At 42.0% G+C, this 27,082-nt stretch overlaps 4 protein-coding genes and 1 non-coding gene across 7 annotated transcripts; all 5 read right to left on the bottom strand.

The window, feature by feature from the left end:
- Positions 1–659: 659 nt before the first annotated feature.
- On the bottom strand, positions 660–1,734 carry LOC102704060 (oil body-associated protein 1A). The gene is made up of 2 exons (XM_006654746.3): positions 1,197–1,734; positions 660–1,043 (listed from the first exon to the last, which is right to left on the bottom strand). Exons 1-2 carry the CDS (start codon positions 1,729–1,731, stop codon positions 859–861), a joined length of 720 nt encoding a protein of 239 aa, XP_006654809.2. The 5' UTR covers positions 1,732–1,734; the 3' UTR covers positions 660–858.
- Positions 1,735–2,282: 548 nt separating this feature from the next.
- Positions 2,283–6,145, bottom strand: LOC102703779 (putative glucose-6-phosphate 1-epimerase). 2 transcript variants are annotated; one of them, XM_006654745.3, is made up of 8 exons: positions 5,515–6,137; positions 5,299–5,373; positions 4,852–4,908; positions 4,582–4,745; positions 4,217–4,351; positions 4,015–4,117; positions 3,682–3,781; positions 2,283–2,693 (listed from the first exon to the last, which is right to left on the bottom strand). In XM_006654745.3, the coding sequence occupies exons 1-8, from the start codon at positions 5,629–5,631 to the stop codon at positions 2,488–2,490; spliced, it is 957 nt and encodes a 318-aa protein (XP_006654808.1). In that variant the 5' UTR covers positions 5,632–6,137; the 3' UTR covers positions 2,283–2,487. The 2 variants fall into 2 exon arrangements, with proteins under 2 accessions (XP_006654808.1, XP_015693340.1); XM_015837854.2 differs by lacking the exon at positions 2,283–2,693 and adding an exon at positions 2,702–3,611 and having other exon boundaries at positions 5,515–6,145.
- Positions 6,146–10,376: 4,231 nt separating this feature from the next.
- On the bottom strand, positions 10,377–14,965 carry LOC102703493 (common plant regulatory factor 1-like). 2 transcript variants are annotated; one of them, XM_006654744.3, is made up of 11 exons: positions 14,723–14,965; positions 13,982–14,067; positions 13,615–13,659; positions 13,424–13,516; positions 13,256–13,339; positions 12,260–12,442; positions 12,078–12,120; positions 11,553–11,773; positions 11,313–11,390; positions 11,018–11,143; positions 10,377–10,925 (listed from the first exon to the last, which is right to left on the bottom strand). In XM_006654744.3, the coding sequence occupies exons 2-11, from the start codon at positions 14,039–14,041 to the stop codon at positions 10,716–10,718; spliced, it is 1,143 nt and encodes a 380-aa protein (XP_006654807.1). In that variant the 5' UTR covers positions 14,042–14,067; positions 14,723–14,965; the 3' UTR covers positions 10,377–10,715. The 2 variants fall into 2 exon arrangements, with proteins under 2 accessions (XP_006654807.1, XP_015693307.1); XM_015837821.2 differs by having other exon boundaries at positions 13,982–14,064.
- A 3,445-nt stretch (positions 14,966–18,410) lies between these two features.
- Positions 18,411–20,149, bottom strand: LOC121054466. Its single transcript, XM_040524298.1, has 2 exons — positions 19,729–20,149; positions 18,411–18,929 (listed from the first exon to the last, which is right to left on the bottom strand). The coding sequence occupies exons 1-2, from the start codon at positions 20,097–20,099 to the stop codon at positions 18,824–18,826; spliced, it is 477 nt and encodes a 158-aa protein (XP_040380232.1). The 5' UTR covers positions 20,100–20,149; the 3' UTR covers positions 18,411–18,823.
- Positions 20,150–26,943: 6,794 nt separating this feature from the next.
- LOC121054580 lies at positions 26,944–27,082 on the bottom strand. Its single transcript, XR_005811968.1, has one exon. It is a non-coding gene; the product is annotated as a small nucleolar RNA Z247 (small nucleolar RNA).

The raw sequence follows: 27,082 nt of genomic DNA, 5'->3' as shown, positions 1-27,082 counted from the left end.
ATCTGAGCGTATAACTATACGCTGGTACATGAGACTTACGCTAGTAAGTGAGACGTATCTGAGCGCGTAGTGAAGACGTGGGACACGCTGCAGGGAGAGCGACCGCGCGTGTGGCATGCTGGCATGACAACGTGGAGGCGCGACGCGGAGGCGTGGTGGCACGGCTGCGTGAGGCACATGAAAGTGCGCTTGGCGCGAAGGCACGGAGACGGGCGGCGTAAAGGACACACACATACGTTAAAAATCCCACCCGACGATAATCCGTACGCTAGCCGTTCTCTAATATAATAGCTGAATTTAATTAAAGTTATAGAAAATTATATTACCTCTATTTTATATTATATAAATTTTCATTAAGTGAAATAATTAGAATCATAAAAAATATTACCTCCATTCATATCATATAAGATTTATTTTTCCTGGAGCTAATGAATTTAGATCTAAGCAGTACTAACCTTTTCAACACCAATATACTTTCTTGATAAGACCTGCTCATACGTGCGTGCGTGCATACACACACATACATACTGTTTATAATAGATAAATTAATATTTTATTTGATGAAAGTAGTTTAGTGTTAAATGTTGCTATATTTTTCATATATATAAACTCGATCAAAGAATTTGACTTTAAAAAAAAAAGACAAAACATGGAGGCTGTGGTTGAAACTTGGATACTCTAGTGCTTCTTTCAGTGGTTGAAATTACTGCCTTTTCCAGAGCAACGCTCAAAAGTAACCCTTTTGGGGGCTACGTGAAGACACCGCTAAACTAGCCTATCTATCTCCTACTAGGATACAACATTATTGCAGCCGTCAAAGAGAGACGAACATCGATCAAATCGTCGAGACGAGCGCCATCAAGTGAAAACCCTCCCCGCGTGCGCAGCGGTCGTCGTCGCCGGCAGATCGACTTCGCGGAGATGCGTCTTCAAGCCCTTGCCAGCGGCGTTCGCCAGCGGGTGGATGCCGTGATCCGGGCCACTCATGTACGCTCTGTTCTCCCTCTCCTTCTGGAACGACACGCTGAACTTGTCCTCCACACCTGCAACGTAAAAATCAATAAAACCAACACCCTCAAGCTCGTTAACTAGACGTTTAAAAAGGGAGTAACTGTTTAAAAACTTTGATGAAAAAGCTCTGAAATTCTCTAAATTTAAGATAAAAAATTTAAATTTTTGGCTTAGTGTGCACGTACATTTGGCCAAGTCTTGCCTGAGCTGGCCGTCGCGGGTAAGGGCCATCATGATCTGCGGCAGGCCGAGCGGGAGCGCGTCGCCGCGGTCGACCTGCCAGAAGTGGATGGTCTTGCCGTAGGTCTTGCAGACCTTCTCGAGGTCGCGGCGCTCGACCACGCCGGGGACGCCCGGCATGAACAGCACGCCGCCCTTGACCTCGAACTCGTGGGTGTGCCACAGCGGCTTCTCGCCGTCGGGCAGCGTCAGGAACAGCGCCTCGGAGACGATGTACTCCACGCCGATGAGCCGCACGCCGGCGTCGGGCCCGTCGAAGATGAGGCACTGCCGCACGTCCTCGTTGAGGTGCGCGCAGAAGTGGTGCGCCTCCACCTGCCGCGTCATGTCGTCGCCGTAGAAGTGGAACGCGCACAGGTGCTGGTGGATCTGGTTGACGGGGCCGAACCCCTGGATGGCGCCCGTCGCCGTCTCCAGCAGCGCCGTCCCCGTCTCCGTCGGCTTCCCGGGCACCTCCACCTCATGGCATGACGACGCCATTGATGATCTCGATCTCTCTCTCTCACGATTTTCGTATGTACGTGTCCCGGGGTGCTGGATGGATGCAGGAGATGAGCTGTTCTTATGGTGGGCTACCTTGTCCATGCAGTTCCACACGTGTAGTTCTCGAGGAGGTACGTGTCTCTGTTCGCGATGGCTGAGCACGTGTTGAGAGGTGGCAGCAGCCGCGTGGTTCGCGGTGTCCTGCGCTGCCACGACCGCATGGCTCGAACTACCGCGTCACCTCTCCAGATGTGTGGATTTCCTTTTGTTTTTTATTTTTTTATATTATATTTTTTTCAAAAAATATTTCAGAAAATATAAAATATATAAAAAAATCGGGTGGAAGGTTAGATTTGCTATTTTGAAAATTAAAATATATATTTGAAATCTTTATGAAAAAATAAAAAAATTCCCCAGATGGTGTTACTCACCAAGCATATGGGCCCAAGAGCAATTCTGGCCTGTCCGATCAAATTCAGGTGGACTATACGTACAGCCCAATAGATCCATCAGAATTCGGCCCATTTGGCAGATAGGAGCTAGGAAAATGTTACTGCTCTGAATTCTGATCAGAAAAGCTCAGTAAATCTTGCAAACCCCATGTATTGATATACTATCAGAAACCAGATCAGAACAACAAGTTGACGCTGGCACAGATTTGAAACGAACCGCTGACCGATCATAAGGGAGCATATCGATCTCATGTACAGAAAGAGAAAAAAATGAGAACAATCTGAACTATAAAACCACATTCTAAATTATGCCGGGTTGATCAAGATGACCGCTGCAGTTAGTCGAAGGGACTTCAGAAAGCTCAAGCTTCCCTGTCCACTCCTCTCCTGGTTTCAGAGTGATTGGTCTCTCCGTTGCAGCCGCATCAACGCACAGCATCTGTTTGTATTCCTCGTCGCCGAAGTCCACCATGGTCTTCGATTTCTTCTCCCATGGATTCCACACAACTGGGAGAAATAAAATAAAGGAATAAGTCTACATAACTCCCCAACATTTTACCACCTGATCACTTAACCCCCTTACCTAACAAGCTATGTATTTAACCCCCTAAACTATCTAATACCGTTTAGATTACCCCCTCAAAGTGGTTTTGCTGTTTTTGCTTCTTGTTTTGCCATGCTGATAGATTTTTTCTTGAACATGATTTTTTGATGCCTTGTATGTTGCACTAATTTCAGTGAACATGATTGTATATGGGCTAATTTAGATAGTTTGTATATTACACTAATTTTTTTGATGTCATGCGGAATATGATTGCATATGGACTAGAAAACTGAAAGCTAACAGTTCCATCTGCACTAGAAAACTGAAAGCTTTTTAGTTAGATCTTCGGAAACTGAAAATTAACAGTACCATTTAACCAATTTTTTCTTTTATCAACGTTACCATTAAAGCTTGAATTGCATACTTGTGCAAGAAATAAGTCATATGTCCAGTACTTCAGTAGCACTAAGAAACATAAATTTGAAGAAAACCCATTAAACATGACACAAATAGGATGCTCCACAATCATTCATGAAACAGAGTAGCAAAAAAAAAAGTATCGTATGCAACATTCAGGTCTAACAAATTATAGAGTAGCTAGAAACTCTCACATTCAACTCTCAGTATGCTATGTACAGACTATCCGAATTAGTCCATATACAATTATGTTCACCTAAATTAGTGCAAAATATAAGCCATTAAAAAATCATGTTCAAAAAAATCTGCTAGCATGGCAAAACAAGAAGCAAAACCACCAAAACCACCGTGAGGGGGTAATCTAAACGGTATTAGATAGTTTAGAGGGTTAAGTACTTAGTTTGTTAGGTGAGGGGGCTAAGTGATCAGGTGCTAAAACGTTAGGGGGTTATGTAGACTTATTCCTAAAATAAATAAGAATGGAAATTTCAAACAAAGTTATCATGGTTAGGTGGCAAAGGGAATATGTCTAACCAATGTCAGGAAGTCCTTCCTTTCTTATGACAAACGTGCGTTTCTTCTCATGGTCAAGAACTGCTATCACATTTGGTGAGCCAACATATGCTCGGTCAACCTGCATATGTTTGCACACAGACCAGGTGCTAATACCATAAATCTCAAGAATTCATTACGTGGAAGTATAGTTGCAACACACATGTCAACAAGAGTGGGGCTAGTCATGAATAGTAGTGTTTTCTTGTCCTATTTTAGGAGTGCTAAGTAGTGATAACTTTCAGGCTTTCAGCTAGTAACAGTAGATCAAATCATCAAAGTATAAAACACATACTACTGTTGAAATTTTTTCACCTCTGATTCAAATGTTATAGCATCTCCTTGTTCTGTAAAGCGTTCTCGCTGGCTAAGATTGTCTAGATAATCAAGAGTCTCTAGGCCTTCTATCCGCACCTCACTGGAATTAATAAGACATAATATATCATCTTGAAGAAATTGTGCGACATCCACAAAAAGTAGTTGATGTACAAAATTAATGTTGGGCAAAATGACTGACCTGATGTCAGAAACAGAGAGATATGTGTGGTAACCAAATGAGAAACTGAATGGCTTGCCATTGACATTTCTGACGCGTGATACTAGTGACAGGTCCCCGTCCATTGAAAGAGAAATTCTCAGGCGGAACTCAAAACTGGAAACAAATATGTAGGATCATACATAAAACAAATTCAGTCAGCACTAACAAATATCAGATGAGGTGGAAATATTCAACACCCTTCTTGAAATCAAATATTTTCTGATTAACTTCATCAAAAGGGCTAGGATTAGGCAGTTCAACTAATTCCATGGTGCAGTACATAACAAAACCCTGATATCTAGTCCTCATTTAGTACTAACAAAAAGTGTGAAATCAGAGCATACCAATGTGGCCAGTACTTGAGGTCATCTTCAGATGGCTTCAGTATAAGGTCAACAGAGGCTTTGCTGCTGTTATCATTTTGATTTAATGGCGGATGCCCCTCATCTATGGCCCATATCCTGTTCCTTGCAAATCCGTGTTGCTCCAATGTCCCAGAATTTCCAAACTGCAGCGGTACCGCATTTATCAGGAAAACCAACAAAATGGAAGGTAGCTTCCTTATCGATTGATATAAATCTTCAGTGCAATGGAGAGCTTTGACAGATTGATACCTGTGGAAAGCATATCGGGATTCCACCACGCATCGCCTTTGGCGGCTTGAAGATTGCCTGCACGCCAATAACTATGCTCATGGGGGTGCTTTAGTGGAACCAATAAAAGAATTGTGGAAGAAAAACGGTCAAGTTTTGTTCAGTTTTGTAGACGAAAACAGTGAAATTTGTATGGAACTACGGATTCACTTTTTTTTTTCTGTGCGTGTCTGAGCAACCGTCTTTCCACCAAATACTGAACAAAAATGGTCCGAGAACATCCGTGAGCTTAGCACAATTTGAATTATTCAGAGCACACGCCGCTCAAACAGAAACGAGCGAGGAACATCCGTCAGCTTAGCACAACTTTGAATTATTCAGAGTACGCGCCGCTCAAACAGAAACGAGCGTGAAATCGATTACCCAGCAAAATACTGAACAAATGAAAAGTAGAAAAAGAAACGCCACCTTGCTGCTGGTGAAGAGGAGCTCCTCGCCGCGGTCGTTCCTCCAGGAGAGGACCTGCCCGCCGTGCAGGCTCACCTACGACGGGGTAAAAAAAAAAAAGCATCAGAATCGCACCAAGCCAAGCAAATGCCAAGTCGATCAAAAATTTGAATCCCTTTCGCAAAAATACTCGCATTTGCTTAAACCTGAGAAGCCGAGAAGGCGGTAAGGGCTCACCCGCGCGTAGGCTCCCCGCGGCGACCGGAGCACGACCTGCTCGACGCCGTTCCAGTCCCTGACCACCTCCAGCTCCGTCCTCGGATCCGTCAGGTTGGTGTAATGCCCCATGCTCATCAACACCCAGACCACCCCGACGCGCGCGCACGAAGAGAGAATCAGAGAAGGGAGGGCAAAGAAGAAGACGCCGCACACGAGCGCACGAGATTTATAGAAGCCGCAACGGCGAGCTAGCGCGGAGCTCCGCGGGAAGCGATGGGCGGCGTCGCCATTGGGACGGTTGGGGGTGGGGGAGGGAGGCGACACCACGACGTTTACACTCTACGCCACTGCACGCGAGCGCGGCGCGGCGCGTTCCTTGTGAGCGAGAAAAGCAGCCGCGGGCTGAAACCCGTGAGCCACCGGTCACCCAGCGGCAGGCGAAGCTTTCTTCCTCTTCCTCTTCGTCTTCCTCCGCTCCTTTTCCCCCTCGACCAAACCAAACCAAAACCACCCGCGGATCGGAGCAGCAAACTCACAGGCGCGCGGCAGCAGCAGCAGCAGCGGGAAATGGGAAATGCACGTGGAGGCAGTGCAGGACGCAACCAACTCGTCACGTTGCCGTTGCCATGGGAACAGCGAGGCACGGAGGAAGGTGAGGGAAGACGGCAAGAGTGGGTGGAGCTCTGCTACTTCTACTAGTGCGCGCGAGGATCCGAAGCCGAATGGCCTCATGTAGGGAGTCATGCACCCGGCAGCCCGAAACCCGGTAAGACCGTAAGAGCAAGTGGGATAAACCTATTGATAGATATATTAAAGGGGCTGTTCAGTTTTCAATTTTTTTTCCAAAAACAATCTTTAAATATCTAAATGAAGCATTAAATATATATAAATATTAAAACTAATTATATAGTTATGGAGGAAATAATGAGACGAATCTTTTGAGTTTAATTAGGATGGGATTAGCCATAAGTGCTACAGTAACCAATATATCTAATGACGTATTAATTAGACTCAAAAAATTCGTCTCGCGGTTTCCAGGCGGAATCTGAAATTTGTTTTATAATTAGACTAAGTTTAATACTTCAAATATGTGTTTAAAGTTTTGATGTGATGTTTTTGCAAAAAAAATTCGCAAACTAAACAACCCATTACCTCTGTCTCCGTTGAAACGCAGGACTCTTCCGTATTAACTGTACTAGTTAATTGATGAATCTATTTAAAACTAAGTTTTATAATATAAAACGGAACATTTCTCAAAATAAAAGTTTGGTAATGTATTTGAATTAGCATCGGACCTAACTTTTACCTGTGCTTAGGTTTAGAAATCAAAACTTAAACTTTTAACTTTAAATTTAAATTTAGAGAGCTAATTTTAAAAAATAATTATCCTAATTTATTTTTTTGTCTTCGTTTTTATATTACTAAGAACACGCATATTATTCATACCTTATTATTCATTTACAAATAGGTTGTTTTTTTTTTCAAAAAAAAAGGCCGAAATACCACTCCATACCTCTGTATTTTAGACTGGACCAGAGATTGTAATTTATAAAAGTCATTATTTTTTTCTGTTTTATTCCAAACTTATTTTTCTGTTTTATAACGGAGTCGATATAAGTTTTTTATAGTTAGGCAATACGCTTATTATAAGATAATAAAAATTGTCTCAACTCGCAACTATCGTCCAGCCAATAACTCGTATAGAAAATCGTATTATATAGGGGGCTGTTTGTTTGGAGAAGTTAATCCATAAGTCTCTCTACTTTAATCTCTTTTAGCCTCTAAAATATTAAACATAAAGGACTAAAATGGACTAAAACTATGTAGGTATATAGGTCTCTGGGGAGGTGCTAAAAGGAATTAAAGTCATATAGCACACCTACTCTGCTACCTAGGCCTATAGCTATATGTGTGCTATGTACTATTCAATATGTCATCTAATGAGGATATTAAATTTGTTAAGTACTATATTAAATTTGCTATTTGTTAAATATTATATTAAATTTGCTCTTAAAACCAACGGCTGCCATTCACACGTGCAAGTCACCGCTTTCCTGTTTGAAAAAACTAAAAGAAAACTGTGGGGGTTCTCAACTTCGCATGCTCCTTGCAGCCATGGAAAGTCCTCCTTTCCAAGATAAAAGTGTAAGCGACGACGCATCGCTGATTAAGAGAAGAATTTTGAAGAACAGTGGAGCAAGGAGGAGATTAACCACATTGTTTTGGATTCCGCCTTGTGGATAATAATCGGATAACACTCTGCAGCTTTCTCGTGTCCTGCCGTGCAGTCCTGCTTTTTCGCTTTTCGCTTACAGTTATGCTTGTGTTGGTAAATTTTAAATTTTAAAATCTAAATTTAGAATAAATTTTTATATTTTTATTGTATTATTTTAGCTTTTGCTTTTAGAACGACAAAGCATGGATACCAAATTTCATCTAAAAGTTATTTTTAATAATTGATAACCTTGTTTATGTTTAATTTAAAAGTTTTTTTTCTATCCTTGAGGATGTACCAAGGTATCATTTTTTTCTATACAAAATTTAGTACCTCTTAGCACCTGAGGTACTAGAAGATAACAAATTTTATATAAAAAACAGTGTTACCTCGTAGAACCTCCCAAGGATGATAAAATAAGGATGATAAAATGCTCTTAATTTAAGTCTAAAACTTAGGCTTTTTAAAGTCTGCGTAATGCCTGTATTTTTTTAAATCCAGTCCTTTGCTTCGTCGGTTCACAGATTCTCCACAGGAGAGGAGCCCACCATCACAACGGTCAAGTTTTCTCCTCCAAGTTTATTCAAAGGCTTTAGCGTTTCTTTAAGGCTTCCGCTTAGCTCTCCCTCTCTTTCATTTTTTTTGTCCTTTAATCTCTCTCTTATTTAAAGCAGAACGGCATTAACAAAAGCATGGTTTGAAGTTAAACATGGCGTCTGATCAAACACCAAAATGGGTGTGTGCTTTTGTTTTTTTGGAGAGGACAAAAATCCCAGAAAACAAAACGATTCTTGTGCGTGGCATGATCTCTAAACAACTTAGGCAGAAAATGCCTTGTTCACCAACAGTGCAGCGAAAGGAACTCTTTTCGTTGCTTGACAACCCAGAACTTGTCCATGGTTGCCAAACGTACGCGTGCCGTTCTCTCTGCCTCTTTAGAACAGGGGCCTCTCAATTACTTACATCAACACTGCATTTAACATATTTTTTTACCTAAAATTACTCAATGATTAACACAGAAATGGCCATCCAACAAACTGTTTAGGGAATCTTTCGGAAAGGGATAACCCAGAACTGCAACGAGTGTCATCCGTGAGTCAGAAGATTGGAGATTTGCAGTTGCACAAGTCGGATTCAGTTGTTGTTCTCAGTTGGAGACCTGGAGTCTCACGCGTGTGCAGGCCGGCGGATCCACGGTGAAATTAACTTCATCCTCCGTGTAAAGTGATCGCTGCTAGCTAAGCTGAGATGATGGATTAGTTGTTCACCCATCAGTCCATCACTTTTCCAAGTCACGGTTGATTATGGATTATCTTTCGCTCTCGTCTTTTCACTTCTGCTTATATTTATAAACTAAAATTTAAACTTTTGATCTTAAATTTTTATTGTAGTTTATTTTTAGCTTTAGCTTTTTGACGCTAGGAACATATATATAAAAATTTTATTTTTAAATTATTTTTCGTTTGCAAATATGTTGTTTGGAGCACTCCATTTGACACAACTCCAGAACAAATAAGTTTTAGCGAAAAGTTTTTTTAAAAAAATTGATGTCATTGAAAAATTAACGAACACGAACATATCAAATTTCTAGTTTAAAATTTTAGTACCTCCAAATACTTGATATCTTTTATGTCAGAAAATAGGGTATTTCCTGCCTGCTGGTACATTTTCAATTATGTAAAAAAGTTCAAAGGTTTTTCATCTAATCATTTCAAAAGATTTTCACTTTATAATAGTTAATTCAGCTGTTTGCTCTTGAATATCTATAAAAATTACAAATCCAAAATCTTTATAGAAATGAACGGAACAGAAATTACGAGAGGTCAAGTGCTTAGTACGGCATTCCATTTTTCTTTATTGTATCTTTTCCTTTCATTTAGAGCAAAGTCATATCTAAAAGAGGACCTAATCTCCCACTTAACTGCAAGTCTGGAAGCAAGCAAAGCACTAGCTAGGCCACTACAGCGTTAACTCTGCATCAGTATATGGACACTACATGCGTTGGCATGTCATGGAGAGTGCGCCATTGCTTAATGCTAGATTGCTAATGAGGACATCACAAGAAAGGGATTGCTGGATCAAACACCCGAGACATGACACAATTATGCACCAGAAACGTGTGGTTGGTGTGATGTTCAACTTTAAGCAGGATAAAAATAATGGAGGCTTGAAAGCCCCAGATAATACCCAAATTGTAGAAGGTGTTTTTGAGACAAAAGGTTTACATCTTTGGCGTTGGAAGAATTTGGCATCCAGTGGTCAAAGTGGATCTTGGATATGGCCTGGGTGTCAATCGTTGTGGTTTGCCGTTTGATCCGATTGCAAAGGGTCAAACGTCAAAGCCATTTGGGTCAGAGTGGTCCAAGTGTACGAGGACAGAGTCATTAACTAGAATTGATCTTGATCAGATCAAGAGGCTCAGAACACATGATATACTGTCGAAATTGTATAGAGACACGTGCTCACCTTCTTTTTCTTTTTCTCTTAGTAGTAGACACGAGGAGCAACCTGAAAAATATTTACGCTTCAACTTTTGCAACGCAGAAACTGAATGGGGAAATCCGGTTTCTAAGCCAAGTAAAGAATATGGGCCCATATGTACCTAAGTAGAAAAGGATGTTGCATTTAATTTAGAACCCAAGTAAAAAAGAGATGTTACGTTTCATTTAGTTTGGTCTTTCTCCACGAATTTCAATTATTTTACACTAAAAACGGTTTAGCGATCATACAAGGTTTGAGGTTGGCATGGAGCACAACACCCCTATGTTACAACATACAACACTGATAAAACGTGGTACATTGGTCTCAGCTAGCAAGCTTCCATGCCTGATGCAGGGAGCAGCAATTGGAAACGGTATTTCGAGTAGTAGATGGTCACCTGAAAATACCGACCGAATTGATACCTAACACTGAACTGCCGATGTTATGTGAGTAGCATGAGCTTGCAAAACCCCAGGGCCGCATGCGTGTATTAGTGTCTCCTCTGTGCCAGGGAAAAGGCAGATTAGCTTGCAGCAACAACATCAGTGGCCGGGCTTTTGCCAAGGAGTTGTCGAAGCTTCGGTTCACCATGCTCCGTGTGCCTGACATTCGTCTTGTTCGTGTTGTCGATCATCGACAAAAAATTCTCCACGACGCGAGGAGAGGAGGCTGTGGTTGTTTTGGGCAGAGATGTTTCTGCGTGGGTCGATGCTGCAGGGTCCTTGAGCTTCCCCTGAGGAATAAGGCACATTTCTATAAGAGAAATGTATACAGAACATGTCTAGGGTTATGTATGGTTACAGATGCCTAAAACAGGTTCATTACCATTAGAGCTGAATTCTCTAGTCTGAGCTTCTCGGAGTTTTCTGATAACCTGCTGATTTCAGATCTAAGTGATGTGTTCTCTGCTGTAAGTGATTCTACTTGTGTAGCCAGATCCTCTGTCTCAGCCTAAATAAAAATAAAAATCACATCATAAGTGAAAGCATTATGGACATATGTTCTAAATTAATTGGGTTTCAATTTTTCAGTCCATGTTTCCAGGATGACGCCTCTTTTTTGCTTCACAAAACTGGGTATTGCTCATATTGATTACAGGGTAATTGCTACTATAATATACCTGCTTTCTCAGCCTTGATCGTCTGGCAGATTCCCTATTTGATTGCTTCCTCCTCTCCCGCTTTAATTCCCTTTCATCCTGGCGTGTAAGAATTTTGCAAAGTTAATCCCCGAGAACTGAATATAATACCAGTACAGAATTTTCAAGATTAACAGTGACATGAAAATCCATGTTATTCACATAAATTATTGGTTTCCACAATTTCTGATTTCAGTCTTCTAGATATCAGATTGAAGATACCTTGTTCAATAGTTCAGTCGACACTCCTGCCTGACTTGGAACAATAACAGCAGGCTGTGGAGATATTGGTGTGCCCAATGCCCTCGAATTAGCAACATTAGTAGCAGTGGGCTTAATTACTTGAGCTGGAAAGCAGTGATTTGGCATAATAGCAGTACTTCCCAATATATGGCTGGGAGCTAAAGCATTTTCCATCTTCGCAGCTGCTGTTGTTTCTGCGCCTGGCAAAGATTCAAGTGATTACTTGTTAACACTATTTTCTGACAGTCAAATAAGCTTTGAGCTTTTTTTCATTAAGAATGAGAGGCAAATAATATAACAAAAGGGATAGTGTTATCAAAGGATTGTTGCAAGTTATACCAAACATTCAAACAAGGCATGAGGTGTACAAGATGGCCACTGAAGCAAATGACTAAACAAATTAGGTACAGCATAGTTGCACGCATCCATAACAATTCTCATACAGATGAGAAGAGGAAAAATACTGTATGATATTAAAATAAAAGGTGTTACAAAGTGAAATACCAGCTCCATCATCCGATCTTCGTTTTTTGGCAGTCTTGCCCACCTAAAGAAAGTACAAGTTTAGTATATTTAAGCATTCTTTTTTTACTAAAACTATATTTAAGCCTATTCAGACATGTTCAAGAAAAAAACAAAAAAAAAGATAACACAATATATGTGAGTGCATACAGACTAACTGTTACCTTCACATCATTTACATCACTAGAACCTTCTGCACTGTAATCCCCACTGGATGTCATTGTTCTTTTACTGTCACCACTCCCAGTGGATACTGCAGCCCCATCAACTTCCTTAAGTTTTTTGTTGGAGCCTTTCTCCTTACTGTTCGCAGATTTGGCTGGTTCCATGCTCAATGGATTTGCCATCTTCAAAGAATCAACATAAATGAGAGTAATAGAAGTTAGAAAAATAAAGAGATTAAATCAAAAGTAAAAATAGGAGTAAAGCTAATTTTTTTTCAGAAAGAATCAATACGAGAGGTTCTGATGCTGTTACTGAAAAAATGAAAACAATTGAACTAAGTATGGTCCAAGGGGAGCAAGCACGATGGATCATTAGGTACACGATTCCGTTTCTGTACGTACATGTATTTTCTTCCTGTAAACCATTCAGCACATCATTCAAAAGAAAAGTTTGATATGATATGATATGATATCAATCAGTGCCAAATTATGTTGCACCACAAACAACATTACAGAAGTCAGATTACATTTTTTTTCCTTTCGTATATGAGCTTTTTTTACCATCTTCGAAAAAGTATCTAAAGGTACCGTACTTTTTAGTGTAAAAGTTTAATACCTTAAGATACATTGTACCTAGAGGTACCAAAATTTTGTACTAAAATTTTTAGTATCTAAAGATACTTCTCAAGGATAATAAAAAAACCCTTTCTATATTGTGATGTCTGGCCAACCATGCTAGAGTCAACTTTTCAGAAATATGCGACATGCTGGAAATTAAAATGATACTGGATATAATGGGACCTAGTTGACCTTTTTTTTTATAGAACTACAATATATTGTATCAACGAATGCAAGTCTACGATTCTTAACAAGCATCAATGTCTTTCTTTTTGTGAAAATGGTTAGGAAGAAATCCTATATTTAATGCTTCAGTTCTAGTTTAATTGAACAAAAAAAGTGCATGGAAGTTGGAAGCACAAGAAGATCAACGTTTACCATGGGCATAAGGGGATGTGGGTAAGCTCCACCATGTGGGTACATTGCAGCATATGGGGTCCCGAAATGGGGTGGCATTATAGGCTGGAGAGTGCAGATATGCAGAGAGATTCAGATTTCATGCAGTGTCTGGAACTTCATTGCATAAATAGATCGAAAAGGAAATACCTGAGGGCCCCACATATATGGTGGAGGAGCATGTCCTGGAGCTATTGCCGGGGCAAAATATGTTGGTGGTAAGACACCAGGGCCATAATATGCCTGAAATTTTTTGAATTGATGCTTACATTATATATTTTATCTTTTGGAAGTTGGGAGTATAAGATAATTTGCTAGTGTTTACTAGAAAAACACTTAACCTGAACAGCGGACCAATCAGGAAATGGACCTGGAGTTGGTTGGTCCTGCAAATGAAGGCAATTGATAAGATATTTATGGCTGTAGCCCTACACTCTTAAGTCCTAAGTAAGACATCAAAGTGGTTTACCTAGATATCATGTTGACAGATTGGGGATACTGGGAACTAATTCATTATGTAGTTTGTTACTTTTTTCTTTTTATTAAAAATGGTACTCATTTTTTGAAGAAAAAAAAGTAGTTTGGGGCTTTTGGCCATGCATTGTTTTCGACAATCAATCATACAGCTAATTTCAGTTCACAGAAAACAAGATATAATATAACACAGTTAATCTCAGCAGTCATTACAGATAAGTCAGGTATTATTACCTTGGGAGGGGAACTTGTTTTCCCAGTCTTCTGGGTAGCAATAGCTTCATCATGCGCCATTTTTTTTTTTGAATACTTGCAGGCTGCTAGTATATCAAGTAGAAATTTAGGTTATAATAATGTGCAGTTCATCAACTTAAAAAAATATTGTGTACGCCTAAAATGTGAGAAATGTTTGATTTCAACAAAAAGCAAGCAGAAGTACGTTTTAACGAACTTCTGTCAAATTATCTCAAAAAATTATAAATCCTTTCATGTGATGCAAATTCCTAACATAAAAAAGCATAGGATGCGACCAAAAGGTGGCATGTGAAGTATGATTTTAGAAGTTTAGAACTAGGCAACCAATAAAAGCAGCAGTTTCTTTGTTTTCATCCCCACCTTTTCGTTTTCCTACATTGGGGAGCACTTTTTTAATGCGAGGTCAAATTACTTTTCGTTTCATTTGTTTATCATTCGTCCTGGAACATGGCAGGGTAAATTCAACACGAGACTGCTTCACCAGTTAGATAGATATTCAGTCACACCCAATCGATACGAACTGAAATTTAGAACACAATCGCCGAAATCCGACATAAAAGTAGAGTGATTAATAAATAATCAGAGAGAGATCAGAAATCAATCGATCCAAGCTGAGCATGGACCTCCCATCTACGCCGACGCCGGCGGCTCATGATCGAAGTAGTGGGGCAAAGGCAAAGAGGAGAGGGGGAGGTCTTCGAGAGAAGAACAGATAGATACCTTCAGCTTGGTTCTAGCAGAGACGGAGGCCGCGGAAGGAGGCCACCCGCATCGCCCCTCCGAACGAGAGTACGCCGCCGCCGCCGCCGCCGCCGCACAGGAGAGGACGCTAGCCGCTTGGACGTGCTCGCGGGAAGGAGAGGACGAGCTCGCCGCGCGCGTGCTAGGAAGCGAGACGGCGGAGAAGAGGAGAGGGAGGAGAGAACGCGAAAGCAGATTGATCTCCCAATGCTGCCGCAGCGAGGGAGGAGAGAGGCGCGGAAGGGAAGAGGAGAGGAGGAACGTGGGGCGCCAAAGGCTGGAGCCACGTCACGAGACACGTGTCCATGATAAGGACTAGGCCACTCGGGGTGCCCTTCCCAGCCGATTGCTAAACGTACCAGTACTTTTACTTTATTTTTGCACCTCACCCTTTATGCTTCATTTGTCCTAAAACGTAACGTCTCTATCGGTTCACAATACTTATTTTTTAGTAAAATTTTGATTTTTAAAACTTAAAATTGGAGCTAATTTGTGTTTTTTCTATCCTAATATATTTTCCATTTTTTTTGATGCCTACGGTTATGTGTGTAAAAGGTTTACCAATAAATCATCTTTTAATTATTCATAAATCATTTTATTTATGCTTGATTTCAATGTAACAATGAGGATGTAAGAATTATTTAAATATTGTACCATAGTAGGAACATTTATGATATTAGTTATTGAACTAATTATCCCATCAATCATTTTTTAGGTAAGATTCTTCTCGTTCTACCCTTGTCTATCATGCTATCATATTCTTTTCTTTTTAACTCTATGTAAACAATTTATGAAAATTTATATTTTATAATAAAAGTAAGATCAATAATAATATGATTAATTGGACGACTAAGATTGCACCCACCTAGGAAATAATTGAGATGCCAACATGCTAACGCATGATATGCATCGGGTACAATCTCCAGTTCGGCATAATTTCGTGATAAACGTGCGTGCTCGTTCTCAAGTAGGTAGGCAAATAGGTTGCGCCCTGGGGAGCTGGCTGTGTACATTCTCTGGGTGCGATTTGGAATTGAGGTTGGTGATGGACGAGGCGGCAAGTGGAGGGTGCACTGGGCCACGGCATGAGTGGGGAGGGGTCCATTTGTTTATTCCTCGTCACCCCCACCCTACCCCGGAATCGCGTATACCATCCGCTCACGTGTCGACCTTCTCGCCGGGCTACGCGTGTCCCTCCACCGCCAGCTTTGCATCCCAGTCATGTGGGTGACGTGGTGGCCGCATCCCAGGTGGGCCCACACCCACCGGAATAAAATAAGCAATCCTAACTCCAAAATAACTTCAACTAGTATAAAATAACTTCGACTTTATTTTTTAAAAATTATGTTTTACATGGAACCCATTTACATGGACTGTACTTGTACGTAAACTCTTCTCTATAAAATGTTTAATTTATAATTTAAATTTTATATATTTCTAAATTGTATTTATGTACTGATCTTTTCTATTAATTTTACTAATTTTTAACTAAAATTTTAGATCTTTCTAAATCGTATTTATAGATAGACTCTTCCCTTGATATCAATTATTTTAAAATTTTTAATCGAGATTTATTTGTACGTATTTATTTTCCTCCTATAGTTGTCCGATTAAAAAAAATCTTTTCTTTATAGATATATATGATATCTTTATTTTCTCCTGCATGGACTCGAAACCACGTCTCAATACCGTGACGTTAGGACCTTTTTTTCTCCTTCATGGACTCTTTGTTTTCTCCTATTGATCGGACTCTGTTTTCTCCGATTGAGCTTTTTTTTAATTATTTTTTCTCCTATTTTCTTTAATTAATCTTAGAATTTCTAGCCCGTGAAAACAACGTTAAGACTTTTTTCTATTGCTTTATATATATATATATATATATATATATATAAAATAGATTTTCCACTCTCCAAAATACCTGCCCATACCAAAGTACAAAAAACCCATCTTTTTCAGTTAAAATTTAAATCGCTAAAATTAGATCACTAAAATTACGTATACAAAGTTTTATTCGTAATTTAGTTTGATTTTATAAAAAAACAAACAATCACCGGTAATGTTTAGCATAATACAACCCACTTTATCAAATCGTATACGATATCTGTACTCTATATAATTTTAACATTTTTTGTTTTATCAAGTGCAATATAAATATATGATGATTATTTAAAAACAACTTATTTAAGAATGCAGCAAATGCTTTTCCAGGGAGAGGAAAAGGCAGACGCTTTCTCCCACCGCCTATGCGTGCCGTAGGCTCGGTGGACCCCACGGGTGGGGCCACCGCTCTTAGCCTGGCGATGATAATAGTAGTAAATGAGAGAGATGGGAGGAAAAATAAAAAAGTTGAAAACATGTGCGTCAATTTTGCCACGTCGTTGGCCATGTGCGCCTACGCAGCAGGCAGGACGCGATTGGAGCCACGTCGCCCGGAACAGTCTGGGGTGTGGGCCCGTGCCGGTGTGGAGGCGATCAATGACTAGGTGCCAGCTCAGGGGACCTAGCTAGCTTATCTTTGGATCCTGACCTGACTTGGACTGGGAGCCGGGTGCGTGATCCCACGCGTGGTTATTGGGTTGGAAGTTCAGTTGTATAGCCAACTGTTTACCCTAACTGACTTAATAGTTAATTTATATAATAGCATAGACTACATACTAATATTTGGTTCGACTTGTCATTCACATAGGTGTGCTGTAGCTGGCTACAAATTAGTAGCCCGCTGTCTTTCTCTCTCATCTCTAATTTCTTAAAATATACTTATAGCAGGCTTATAGCCTGCTATTGTATCTACTCTTAGGCTGCTTTCAGTCCAAAAAATTTTAGCAGAGGTAATATCGATGCGTACGGTCATATTTAAAGTATTAAACGTAGTTTAATTATAAAATAAATTTTAGATTCCGTCTGGAAACCGCAAAACAGACTTTTTGAGTCTAATTAATTCGTCATTAGTACATGTTGGTTAATTAAACTAATTAGGCTAATCATTTACTAATTATGCTCAAAAGATTCATATCACGATTTCTCCCATAACTGTGTAATTAGTTTTAATGTTCATGTATATTTAATGTTTCATTTAGGTATTCATAGATTCGATGTAATGTTTTGAGAAATGTTTTTGGAACTAAACAAGGCATTAAGTTATAAGTTAAATTTTGGAATTTTTATCGTATTTTATTTCGTAGCTTTTGCTTTCTTAGTGCTCTAAAAACATATATATATATATATATATATATATTAGTTATAGGTTATTTTCTATCATTAATAATCATTTCGTTTGTATTTAATCCTAGTTGTCTTGTTGCAGAAGCATACGTGTTGGAATAGAACACTACAGTAGCATGGCTTCACCAGTTCATGCCTCGTCAGTCTTCCCGTTAACGTTTCCCTTGTTTCCTTCTGCACCCGTGGGCTACTCTTTGGTCAGGTTGCGCCTGATGATAAGAGTGTTCTTTTTTAAAAAAACTTTTGTTAATGGCTGATTTCATCTATAATGATCAGACCTGGACCCTGGTACGGTTAATCAGCTGCACACAGATGCATCCACTCACTCATGGCACGTTCATCCTCGATGAAACAACACGACAGTGCGCTGCGATGTGTAAAATGGAACACATTAGCAACTAGAAAACGCTGCTTGTGCAAGCGCAGCATCCGAAACCAACCCAGTAATCCAGACATCCAGTATGGAATTAGAGGCAGAGAACAAAAGCCATATGGTGCTCTTGCTGTTTGCAAAGAGGCAAAGAGTTGCAGCTCAAATAAACTGCCAAAATTGCAGCTGGTAACATGTGAGTGGTGGCATCTCATCCTCAAGAACATCGAATTATTAGTTTATTACATACTCTACGAAATTGTGATACATGATCCACTTGCTCTTGTACAAATGATTGAAGAGAACCAGTAACGAACCAAGCAGATCTCCTTCCTGATGGACGCTGAACGACCTTTGCAGCAATGCAGTGCTTTCCTCTGCCAGTCTTGTACTAGATGAAAACACGCACTACTGCGCTGTCGATCAGTCGATGTGATTAAGATCGTGCACGAACTCCAAATTTCGAGCCCCTGACTGGAATCATGAGATTAAGGCCCCGCAAGTATTGCGTTCTCGATGTCTTCTCTGCTCAGGGCATAGCTGAATCTTCTCTCCACATCCTTCTCAAGATTTCCAGGGCCGGTCTTCAAGTACCTGATTATTCGTGATATGATAACAGGGTCAGTAACTGAATCTTGATGAATAACTGATTAGTTAGTGAGGAACAGAAACTGAATCATCGTTGGTATGCTCCAGTGTTCTATAGGTAGTTTGAGGATTCTGTCAGGGTCCTCGGGGAACACATGAACAGAGTTCGAAGAGCAAACTGTCAAAAGTTCAGTCGTGGACCAGGAGTCAAACGGCTTCATCTTTTCGTTTCTATTTATATTTATAAGTAAAAATTTAAATTTTCAATCTTGAATTTGGAGTAGATTTTAGAGTTTTTTATCGTGGTTTATTATTTTACATCGCTAATAATATATTTATAAAATGTTTTATTTATAAATTATTTTTATATGCAAATATGACGTTCGGTCTTTTTCATATCCCTTAACAAAACTAGGAATGTTCTGCAAGTGTAGGGAGCATTAATATAACAAGACTGTCAATAGGCAGACTGCTATGAAGAAATTGCAGCACTAGCTGAACAATCTGCTCGGTGCATCTACAAGACTACAAAGGGCGGCCATGAAACATCCACAGTGAATATTCAGTAGACATGTCCATTCATTCGATGAACTCATCCACCCGCACCACATAATTTAGAGTGAGAAACCATGTTGCAGGAGCGATTTGGTGACAAAATTGTAAAATTGTGAGCAAGAATTGAAGCCCAAACGAGCACGCATTGCGCAGTGTAACCCCAGGTTTCAGAGAGTACAGCCTACGGGTGGTCAGACTCAAGAACAAAATCTACGGGAGAAGTTACTGCGAGGCTGCAAGAATAGGCTACCTGATGTGGAGGTCAGTGACGTCGAGGCTGAGGCGCGCGTGCCAGAGCGGCATCTCGGCGACCCATACGGCGCGGTCCTCGCGGGTCTGGGTGAACCCGATGCTGCGCAGCCACGCCTCGATGCACGGCAGGCTGTGCGTGTACAGCGGCTTCTTCTTCTCCGGCAGCCGCTCCAGCCACTCCGCGTCCGACGGCGCCGCCGCCGCCCGCGCCACGACCGACGGCCCCCTCCGCCGCCGCGCCTGCGCGTACGCCAACGGTGCCGCCACTCCAAGGAGCCCTGGGCGAGCAGAGGGAGAGGAGGAACCGGAGGGGAGGATAGGGGAGAGGGCGACAAGGGCACGGAGCGAGCTCGACGGAGCCATCGACATGGTCGCTGAGGCCTCCCTGAATCGCTGGTTTCCTTACCCTTTTCTCCCTCGCCCTGTTTCTTCTCCCATTTCGCCTATAAAATGGGCCGCAATTTTACATGGGCCATGCTCGTTGTAATTGGGCCAAAAGGATGTAATTTTGAGGAGACTACACAACGGTATCAGGTTTGATATCTGGTCATCAGTCTATACCGTTCCAAGTTTATAACGCTTTTGTAACATTTCTGTATAATTTTATATAGCATCTTCCTCGTGTGTGTGCCAACTTGGTTATGTCGTATAGGAAACAATGGCATATCCAAACCCCAAAAGAATTCCCAATCTAAGTCAATCTAAGTCACATACGTATGTAAAAAAATAACTTATGTGAAGAGAGAAAAAAAAAACTCTCTTAGGCCTTGTTCGGTTGAAGGAAGATTGGGCAGGATTGGGCCACAACCCCATGGATTTCTCCCCCACGGAATAAATCCTGGCCCACAGAAAAATCGTTATTCTGTTAAGCCTAGTCGGGATTTTAGCCCGGCTTATCCTATGTTTTTTTCCATTGTCTTGCCCGAGGAATTAATCCTATCCATCGGTGGTGTAAAAAAAATCTCGTTATCTTATGGGATAATGTGTAAAATCCCAATATGCTATTTTCTATAAATCTATGCCAAAACGAACAGATATTTTTATAGAAGGGATTATAGAAAAGTTGAGGATTCAAACCTCACAGGGATTGGGTGACACAGGAGGGGTTCACTCAATCCCCCCGTGATAGATTCCTCTTGGGGATTAAATCCCAACTAATCGAATAAGGTCTAAATAATATATAACCATGAATTTTAATTAATTTTAAACTTGTATTGTACACTTGTAAGTAAATTTATGACATTCAATTCCCTTAAACAAATTTGTAAAGTACTTATTGGAAATATTTTGTTACCTTTTTTTTCTTATATCAGGATCAACATTAATGCATTCCTTTATGCTAATTCTCAATTGAAATACTCATGCTTAGTTTGTTAATATTCAATATAGGAACATGCTGAAGGAAATGTCAGTACATCAATACATTCGCTGATATCAACTATCGGTTTACGTTAGCATCTGCACGGATTTCTGGAGCAAATTCTCTTAGCGTTGGTGCAGCCGGTTGACGTCGGAGACAGGCGGCGTTTCGGTGATTTCTGGTATCGCAGCGAACGCAGTAAGCTACGGACGAACCGACCAGACTTGGACTTGTCGTCTTGGTCGTCGTCGCCATGTTGCCGGGATGCGAAGGTGAGAGGCGAGAGCAGGTTGGGGCGGTACCCCGTGTAGATGCCCCACGTGCAGTCCGGCGACGACGGCGGAGTCGCCGGGAGGCTGATCTTGTCGTCCCATGACATGAGCTCTGTCAGAGAATGACGCCGTGTCGCCGGCTATGCTGCCATCATCGTGGTCATGCCGACGTACCTGCGGTACAAGCTGTTGCCCACTCTGTAGCACAGTGTGTGGGTCTTCCCGTCGAGCCAAGAACTCATGGCGGCTACTCCTCCTTGGATGTCATCCTTGTCGACTTTGAGCCTGTAGAGCAGCTGCCATGGTAGGTCGTCGTCGTCGTCTTCAACAGGCATGGCCCAGAACTGGATCAATATCTCGGTCCTGATGGCCAGGCATAGCCGGTCGTGCAGCTCGAAGGCGCTCACCGCCGGGTCAGCCCACGGATTCCCATAATCCGGCGGGCTGTAAGTGCAGTGCTCCTCGGTCGCGACGTCGACCACCAGCACCGGGCCGGGTGTGACGATGTCGGCTGGGTGGCGGTGCGGCGACGGGCCGGCGGTCACCAAGCATAGCTTGCCACCTACGAGAACGGGCGGCGTTCTCTCTTCCAGGCGGCATGGGTACGGGAGCGGGTGCCGGCGCCACCCGCCGGCTTCGCCGCCGGCGCCTAGCGTGTACACGTGCATCACGCGGTCGGCGAAGCGGAACAACTTGTACTCGCCGGTGGTCGGGCTGAAGCCCAACGCGAACGTGAACGAATGAAGTTGATTGGGTCCGAGGGGAGGCGCCTTCGGGAGCGCCAGCTTGTCGCCGGTGACGGGGTTGCACACGATGACCCTGGCCGTGCGGTAGTAGGAGGCGAAGCAGAGGAAGCCGTTGCAGACGCTGGCGAGGCAGTAGCCGCTGCCGTTGTCCACCCGACGCAGGGGCGCCTGCCGCGCCGTCGACGCCGAAGAGACCAGTGCGGCCGGGAAGACGGTGGAGACTGTTGCTGTTATTTCAGCTGTGGCCCCACTGCATCCAAGTCGTTATCCAACGGCTAGGAGGTTTGTTATGCATGCTCGAAGATGCTGCAAAGTTGAGGGAGATGGCGGCAACTTCGGGCGCAAGTATCTGCATTCTGCATCTGCATGGATCCGGGAGAAACCGAGTCGTGGGATGGCACGATTTTAGGCCTAGGATTCCTTTTCTGTTTACTAGAGTTTAAGTAGCAGGTAGCTCGTTAATTCTCTGGTAAGTTTATGCATTCAGTTGAATATAAACCCTAGAAAATTGTTCCGCAATCGTCCTCGAGTTCGCCCATTCTCTGAAACTTCTTGCTGTTGTTTTTTCTTGCGTCCAGTTCTTCAGTTTCGTCAGAAGCCTGTGCTTGTCATTTGCCGTGCCGGACAGCTGCAGTCCGTGCGCAAGGTGTTCGATTGGTGTTTTCGCTAACAGAGACGCTTTCCCCATCGGCGTCGTCCGTGGCGACGACCAGCGCGTCGGGGGCGTCGTCGTCGCCCTCGCGTGGCGTGGCGTGCCGGTCATGGTGGAGCTTCCGGAAGGAGGGGTCCCTGACGATGTCGCGCCACTGCGTTGACACGCAGCATGACCGGGCGACGGCCTTGGTTGGTGCTAAAAGATTTCTAATCTAGGGTTAACACCGGCGGTGCGGTGATGCGTGTTGATTAGTCGCACTAAACGGCGAGGGCAAATACATATATATGCGTGTGCTGTAGATATATTAGCCGAAACCTAGATACATGAATACATAACAACCTTAGCTAATCTACCGGCCAATCATTATCCTGAGCACGCACGTTTACATGATAATAGAAATATATTCTAACACTCCCCCTCGATCTGAACTCTTGAGGTTGAGATTGCTTCTAAACCATTCAAATTGTTTCACGGCCTAGGGCTTCGTAAAACCATCTGCTATTTAATCCTTTGACAAGATATACTCAATGTTGAGTAACTTTCTAGTTACTCTTTTTCGAACAAAGGAGTAATCCACTTCTATATACTTAGTACGAGCATGAAACACGAGATTAGCCGAGAGATGTTTAGCCCCAATGTTATCATACCAAACTTTAGCAGCTCGAGGTGCTTTTATACCCAATTCTTACAACAATGTTTGAATCCACATGATTTCGGCTGTAACATTAGCCAAAGCTTTGTACTCTGCTTCAGTACTAGATCTTAAGACATCATTGCTTGCTTCCTTGCACTCCATGACATGAGGTTAGAACCGAGGTATACTGCAAAACCTCCTGTTGATCTCCTGTCGTCTAAACATCCTGCCCAGTCTATATCAGTAAAACCATTGACAAGCAAGGAAGGAGACTTATGTATTTCTAAACATCTTGAGGTATGCTTGATATACCTCAAGATCCTCTTGACCACTGTCCAATATGTTATAGTAGGAGCATGTAAGAACTGACATACCTTATTTACTGAATATGCAATATCAGGTCTTGTCAAAGTTAGATATTGTAAGGCCCCTACTATACTCCTATATTGTGTTGCATCATTCGCACCGAAAGTTGTACCTTCATTCGCAGAAAGTATCTCTGACACCAATAATGGGGTATTTACTGGTTTACAATTTTGCATTCCAATTCTTTTAAGTATGTCTCTAGCATATTTTTCTTGTGTCAATATTATACCTTGATTTGTCCTGCTTACTTTGATCCCTAGAAAGAAATGTAATTCTCTCAGATCCTTTAAGGCAAAATCCTTAGCGAGGTCCTTCAATAATGTTGTAGTGGCACTGGATATAGAACTGGTAATAATTATGTCATCCACATAGATCAGGACAAAGATAGTAACATCACCTTTATTATAAAAGAACAAAGACGTGTCAGCCTTTGAAGCCTTGAAGCCAAGTTCTTGTAATTTCGTACTCAACCTCAAGTACCATGTCCTTGGTGCCTGTTTCAGACCATACAAAGCCTTATCAAGTTTACATATGTAGTTTGGTAACTTAGGATCCTCATATCCTGGGGGCAGTCTCATATACAACACTTCTTCAAAGTATCCATGAAGAAAAGCATTTTGTACATCTAGTTGTCTAAGACTCCAACCTGTAGAAACAGCAATGAAAATGACAACTCTAATAGTTACTGCTTTGACAGCAGGGCTAAATGTATTTTCATAATCAATTCCATACCTTTGTTTGAAGCTCTTTGCAACCAACATGGCCTTATATCTGTCGAGGGTGCCATCCGCTTTTCTCTTTACTTTATAGACCTATTTACAATCAATCACATTCTTTACTGGTTGATGTGGAACTAGGTGCCAGGTATTATTCCTTATTAACACCAAATACTCTGTATTCATAGCATCTTTCCAATTTTTGTTAGTGAAAGCTTCGTTTAAAGACTGTGGTTCACCTGTTGCGGAGTAGCATCCCTATTTTAACCCTCTGTATATACCTTTTCTTTTCTAATACCCCTCTGCAACCGTGTTTTTGGTCGCGTCGCAGCAGCAGAATTAGAGCCCGTCATATTTATCACATCATTTACATCATAGTGTGTAGCAATACCGGTGTCGGCATCATTACTTGCACCAGCACTATTTGTCCCATCTGCCGCTGAGAGCTGGAGATGATCCATGAACGCAGACGTCGACACGTGTCCTGGGGAGGCCAGCTGTTGTTCGACGTGTCCTGGTCTCCCTGGCGACTGGACGGGAGACACAACAGTGTCTGTTCCCGAGGTGTCTTCTGCCTGCTCGGTGGGTTGGTGTTCCTCTGTTGGCTGCTGCTCCAATCCCAGCGTTGAGTCACCATTTTCCTGCATATTTGCTGCAGCCACCCCATCATTTGTCCCAGCATCAACATCATCAGCCTCACTTCCTGTGTCTGTTGCGTGTTCTTCAGAAAAATCGTCAGATTCAGATGGCACATTATCATTAAACATATTATCAGTACCTTGTTCTCCCCCTTGATCAGTACTATACGGAACAAGAGAAGTGGGCAACAGAGAAATTTCGGAGCGAAGGCGAGCACCGACATTGGGATGTAAATTAGCAAACGGGAAAACATTTTCATCAAATATAACATCACGAGAGATATATATCCGGCCAGTGGAGATGTCAAGGCATTTAAATCCTTTGTGAAGGTGGCTATAACCAAGAAAGGCACATTGTTTTATCGAAACTGGAGCTTATGGTTATTGTAGGGACGGAGATTGGGCCAACAAGCGCACCCAAAAACGCGAAGGAATTTGTAATTGGGTTTTTGATGGAACAAACGCTCTAGGGGAGTTTCAAAATTGATCACCTTGCTAGGAGTTCTATTAATAACATAGGATGCAGTAAGGAACGCTTCGTCCCAAAATTTCAGTAGCATAGATGCTTGTGCAAGGAGGGATAGCCCAACTTCAACTATATGGCGATGCTTGCGTTTAGCGGAGCCATTTTGTTGGTTAATGTGAGGGCAGGACACATGATGTGATATCCTATTTTCTCGAAGAAGGAATGGAGTTTTTCATATTCTCCTCCCCAATCGGTTTGCATACCAATTATTTTTCGACCAAGCAATATTTCTACTAGAGCTTGGAATTCATGGAACCTTTCAAAGACGATAGACTTGTGCTTAATGAGGTAGACCCAAGTAAATTTGCTATAATCATCATCAACAAAACTCACATAATAGTTCTTTCTGCCCATAGAATCAGGAGCAGGACCCCAAACATCTGAAAACACAAGATCTAAAGGATGTTCTAACACACTAGAAGACTTTGAATAAGGTAACTGGTGGCTTTTAGCCTTTTGACAAGCATCATAAACTGACTCATCTCTAAACTTAGAAAGACAGGGTAATTTATTTTGGCTAATGACTCTTGCAACAATAGGAGTAGAGGGATGACCGAGACGGCTGTGCCACCTTGTGAAGGAGGGTGCAACACTGTAGGCTTGCTTATTTGTGGCTGCAGGCAGAGGGTAAAGACCCTTATGACGCCACCCCTTAATAATCGTTCTCTTCGTGGTCCGATTCTTAACAAAAAAAATATTGAGTGAATCTCAATAAAAGCATAATTATCCTCAGCAAGCCTAGCTGCAGAAACAAGATTTTTTGAAGCTTGAGAAACATGAAGTACATTCTTAAGATACAAAGTACGATTAGGGATATGAATCAAGAAATGACCAATATGTTTAATTTTTATACCTGCACCATTTGCGACGTGTATCTGATCGGTTCCCTTGTACTTCTCACGGGTGGTCAGCTTGTCTAGCTCACTTGTGAGATGATCAGTTGCCCCTGTGTCTAAATACCAATTTGCGTCGACACCATAGGCGTAGGCAGCAGCAGCGACATGTCTTTCATCAGGCACATAGTTTGTATCAAATCGGTGCCAACAATCTGCAGCAACATGACCCCTTTTATAGCAAACTTGCCAGACCGGGCGAGTGTCAGTGTGCTGCTGCTGACCACCACCGCGCCCACGGCCTGCTTCAGCAGTGCCGCGCCCACGACCACCACTGCCATCTCCACGGCCACGTCCGTCGGAAAGGATGCTGACGCTGCCACCGCGAGGTGCAAAAGTTTTGCGACCTCCATTGGCACGATTTGCTGCATTTGCGGAAGCACCACCTTGTCGCAGTTTCAGCCTATTCTCAAAATTCAACAGTTGAGCATATAGCTCGGTTATTGAGATGGGTTCTACCCTCATCCCAAGCGACGAAACAAAAGGATCATAGTCACCATCTAGGCCATTCACAATATATGCAATCAACTCTTCCTCATCTAGAGG

Source organism: Oryza brachyantha, chromosome 5 (assembly GCF_000231095.2).
Source record: "Oryza brachyantha chromosome 5, ObraRS2, whole genome shotgun sequence".
NCBI lineage: Eukaryota > Viridiplantae > Streptophyta > Magnoliopsida > Poales > Poaceae > Oryza > Oryza brachyantha.
Note: the sequence above shows the minus strand (reverse complement) of the source record. Positions and strands in the feature narration are given on the sequence as shown.

Excerpts from the sequence above, each read along its gene's own strand:
- LOC102704060 (XM_006654746.3), bottom strand. The coding sequence starts at position 1,731 with ATGGCGTCGTCATGCCATGAGGTGGAGGTGCCCGGGAAGCCGACGGAG. Across the intron at positions 1,044-1,196 it reads CAGGCAAGACTTGGCCAAAT|GTGTGGAGGACAAGTTCAGC; the intron begins GTACGTGCACAC and ends TTTACGTTGCAG.
- LOC102703779 (XM_006654745.3), bottom strand. The coding sequence starts at position 5,631 with ATGAGCATGGGGCATTACACCAACCTGACGGATCCGAGGACGGAGCTG. Across the intron at positions 4,118-4,216 it reads CTCTCTGTTTCTGACATCAG|TGAGGTGCGGATAGAAGGCC; the intron begins GTCAGTCATTTT and ends TATTAATTCCAG. Across the intron at positions 3,782-4,014 it reads CTATAACATTTGAATCAGAG|GTTGACCGAGCATATGTTGG; the intron begins GTGAAAAAATTT and ends AAACATATGCAG.
- LOC102703493 (XM_006654744.3), bottom strand. The coding sequence starts at position 14,041 with ATGGCGCATGATGAAGCTATTGCTACCCAGAAGACTGGGAAAACAAGT. Across the intron at positions 12,443-13,255 it reads CACATCCCCTTATGCCCATG|ATGGCAAATCCATTGAGCAT; the intron begins GTAAACGTTGAT and ends GATTCTTTGAAG. Across the intron at positions 11,774-12,077 it reads AAGATCGGATGATGGAGCTG|GCGCAGAAACAACAGCAGCT; the intron begins GTATTTCACTTT and ends AATCTTTGCCAG.
- LOC121054466 (XM_040524298.1), bottom strand. The coding sequence starts at position 20,099 with ATGTCGATGGCTCCGTCGAGCTCGCTCCGTGCCCTTGTCGCCCTCTCC. Across the intron at positions 18,930-19,728 it reads GTCACTGACCTCCACATCAG|GTACTTGAAGACCGGCCCTG; the intron begins GTAGCCTATTCT and ends ACGAATAATCAG.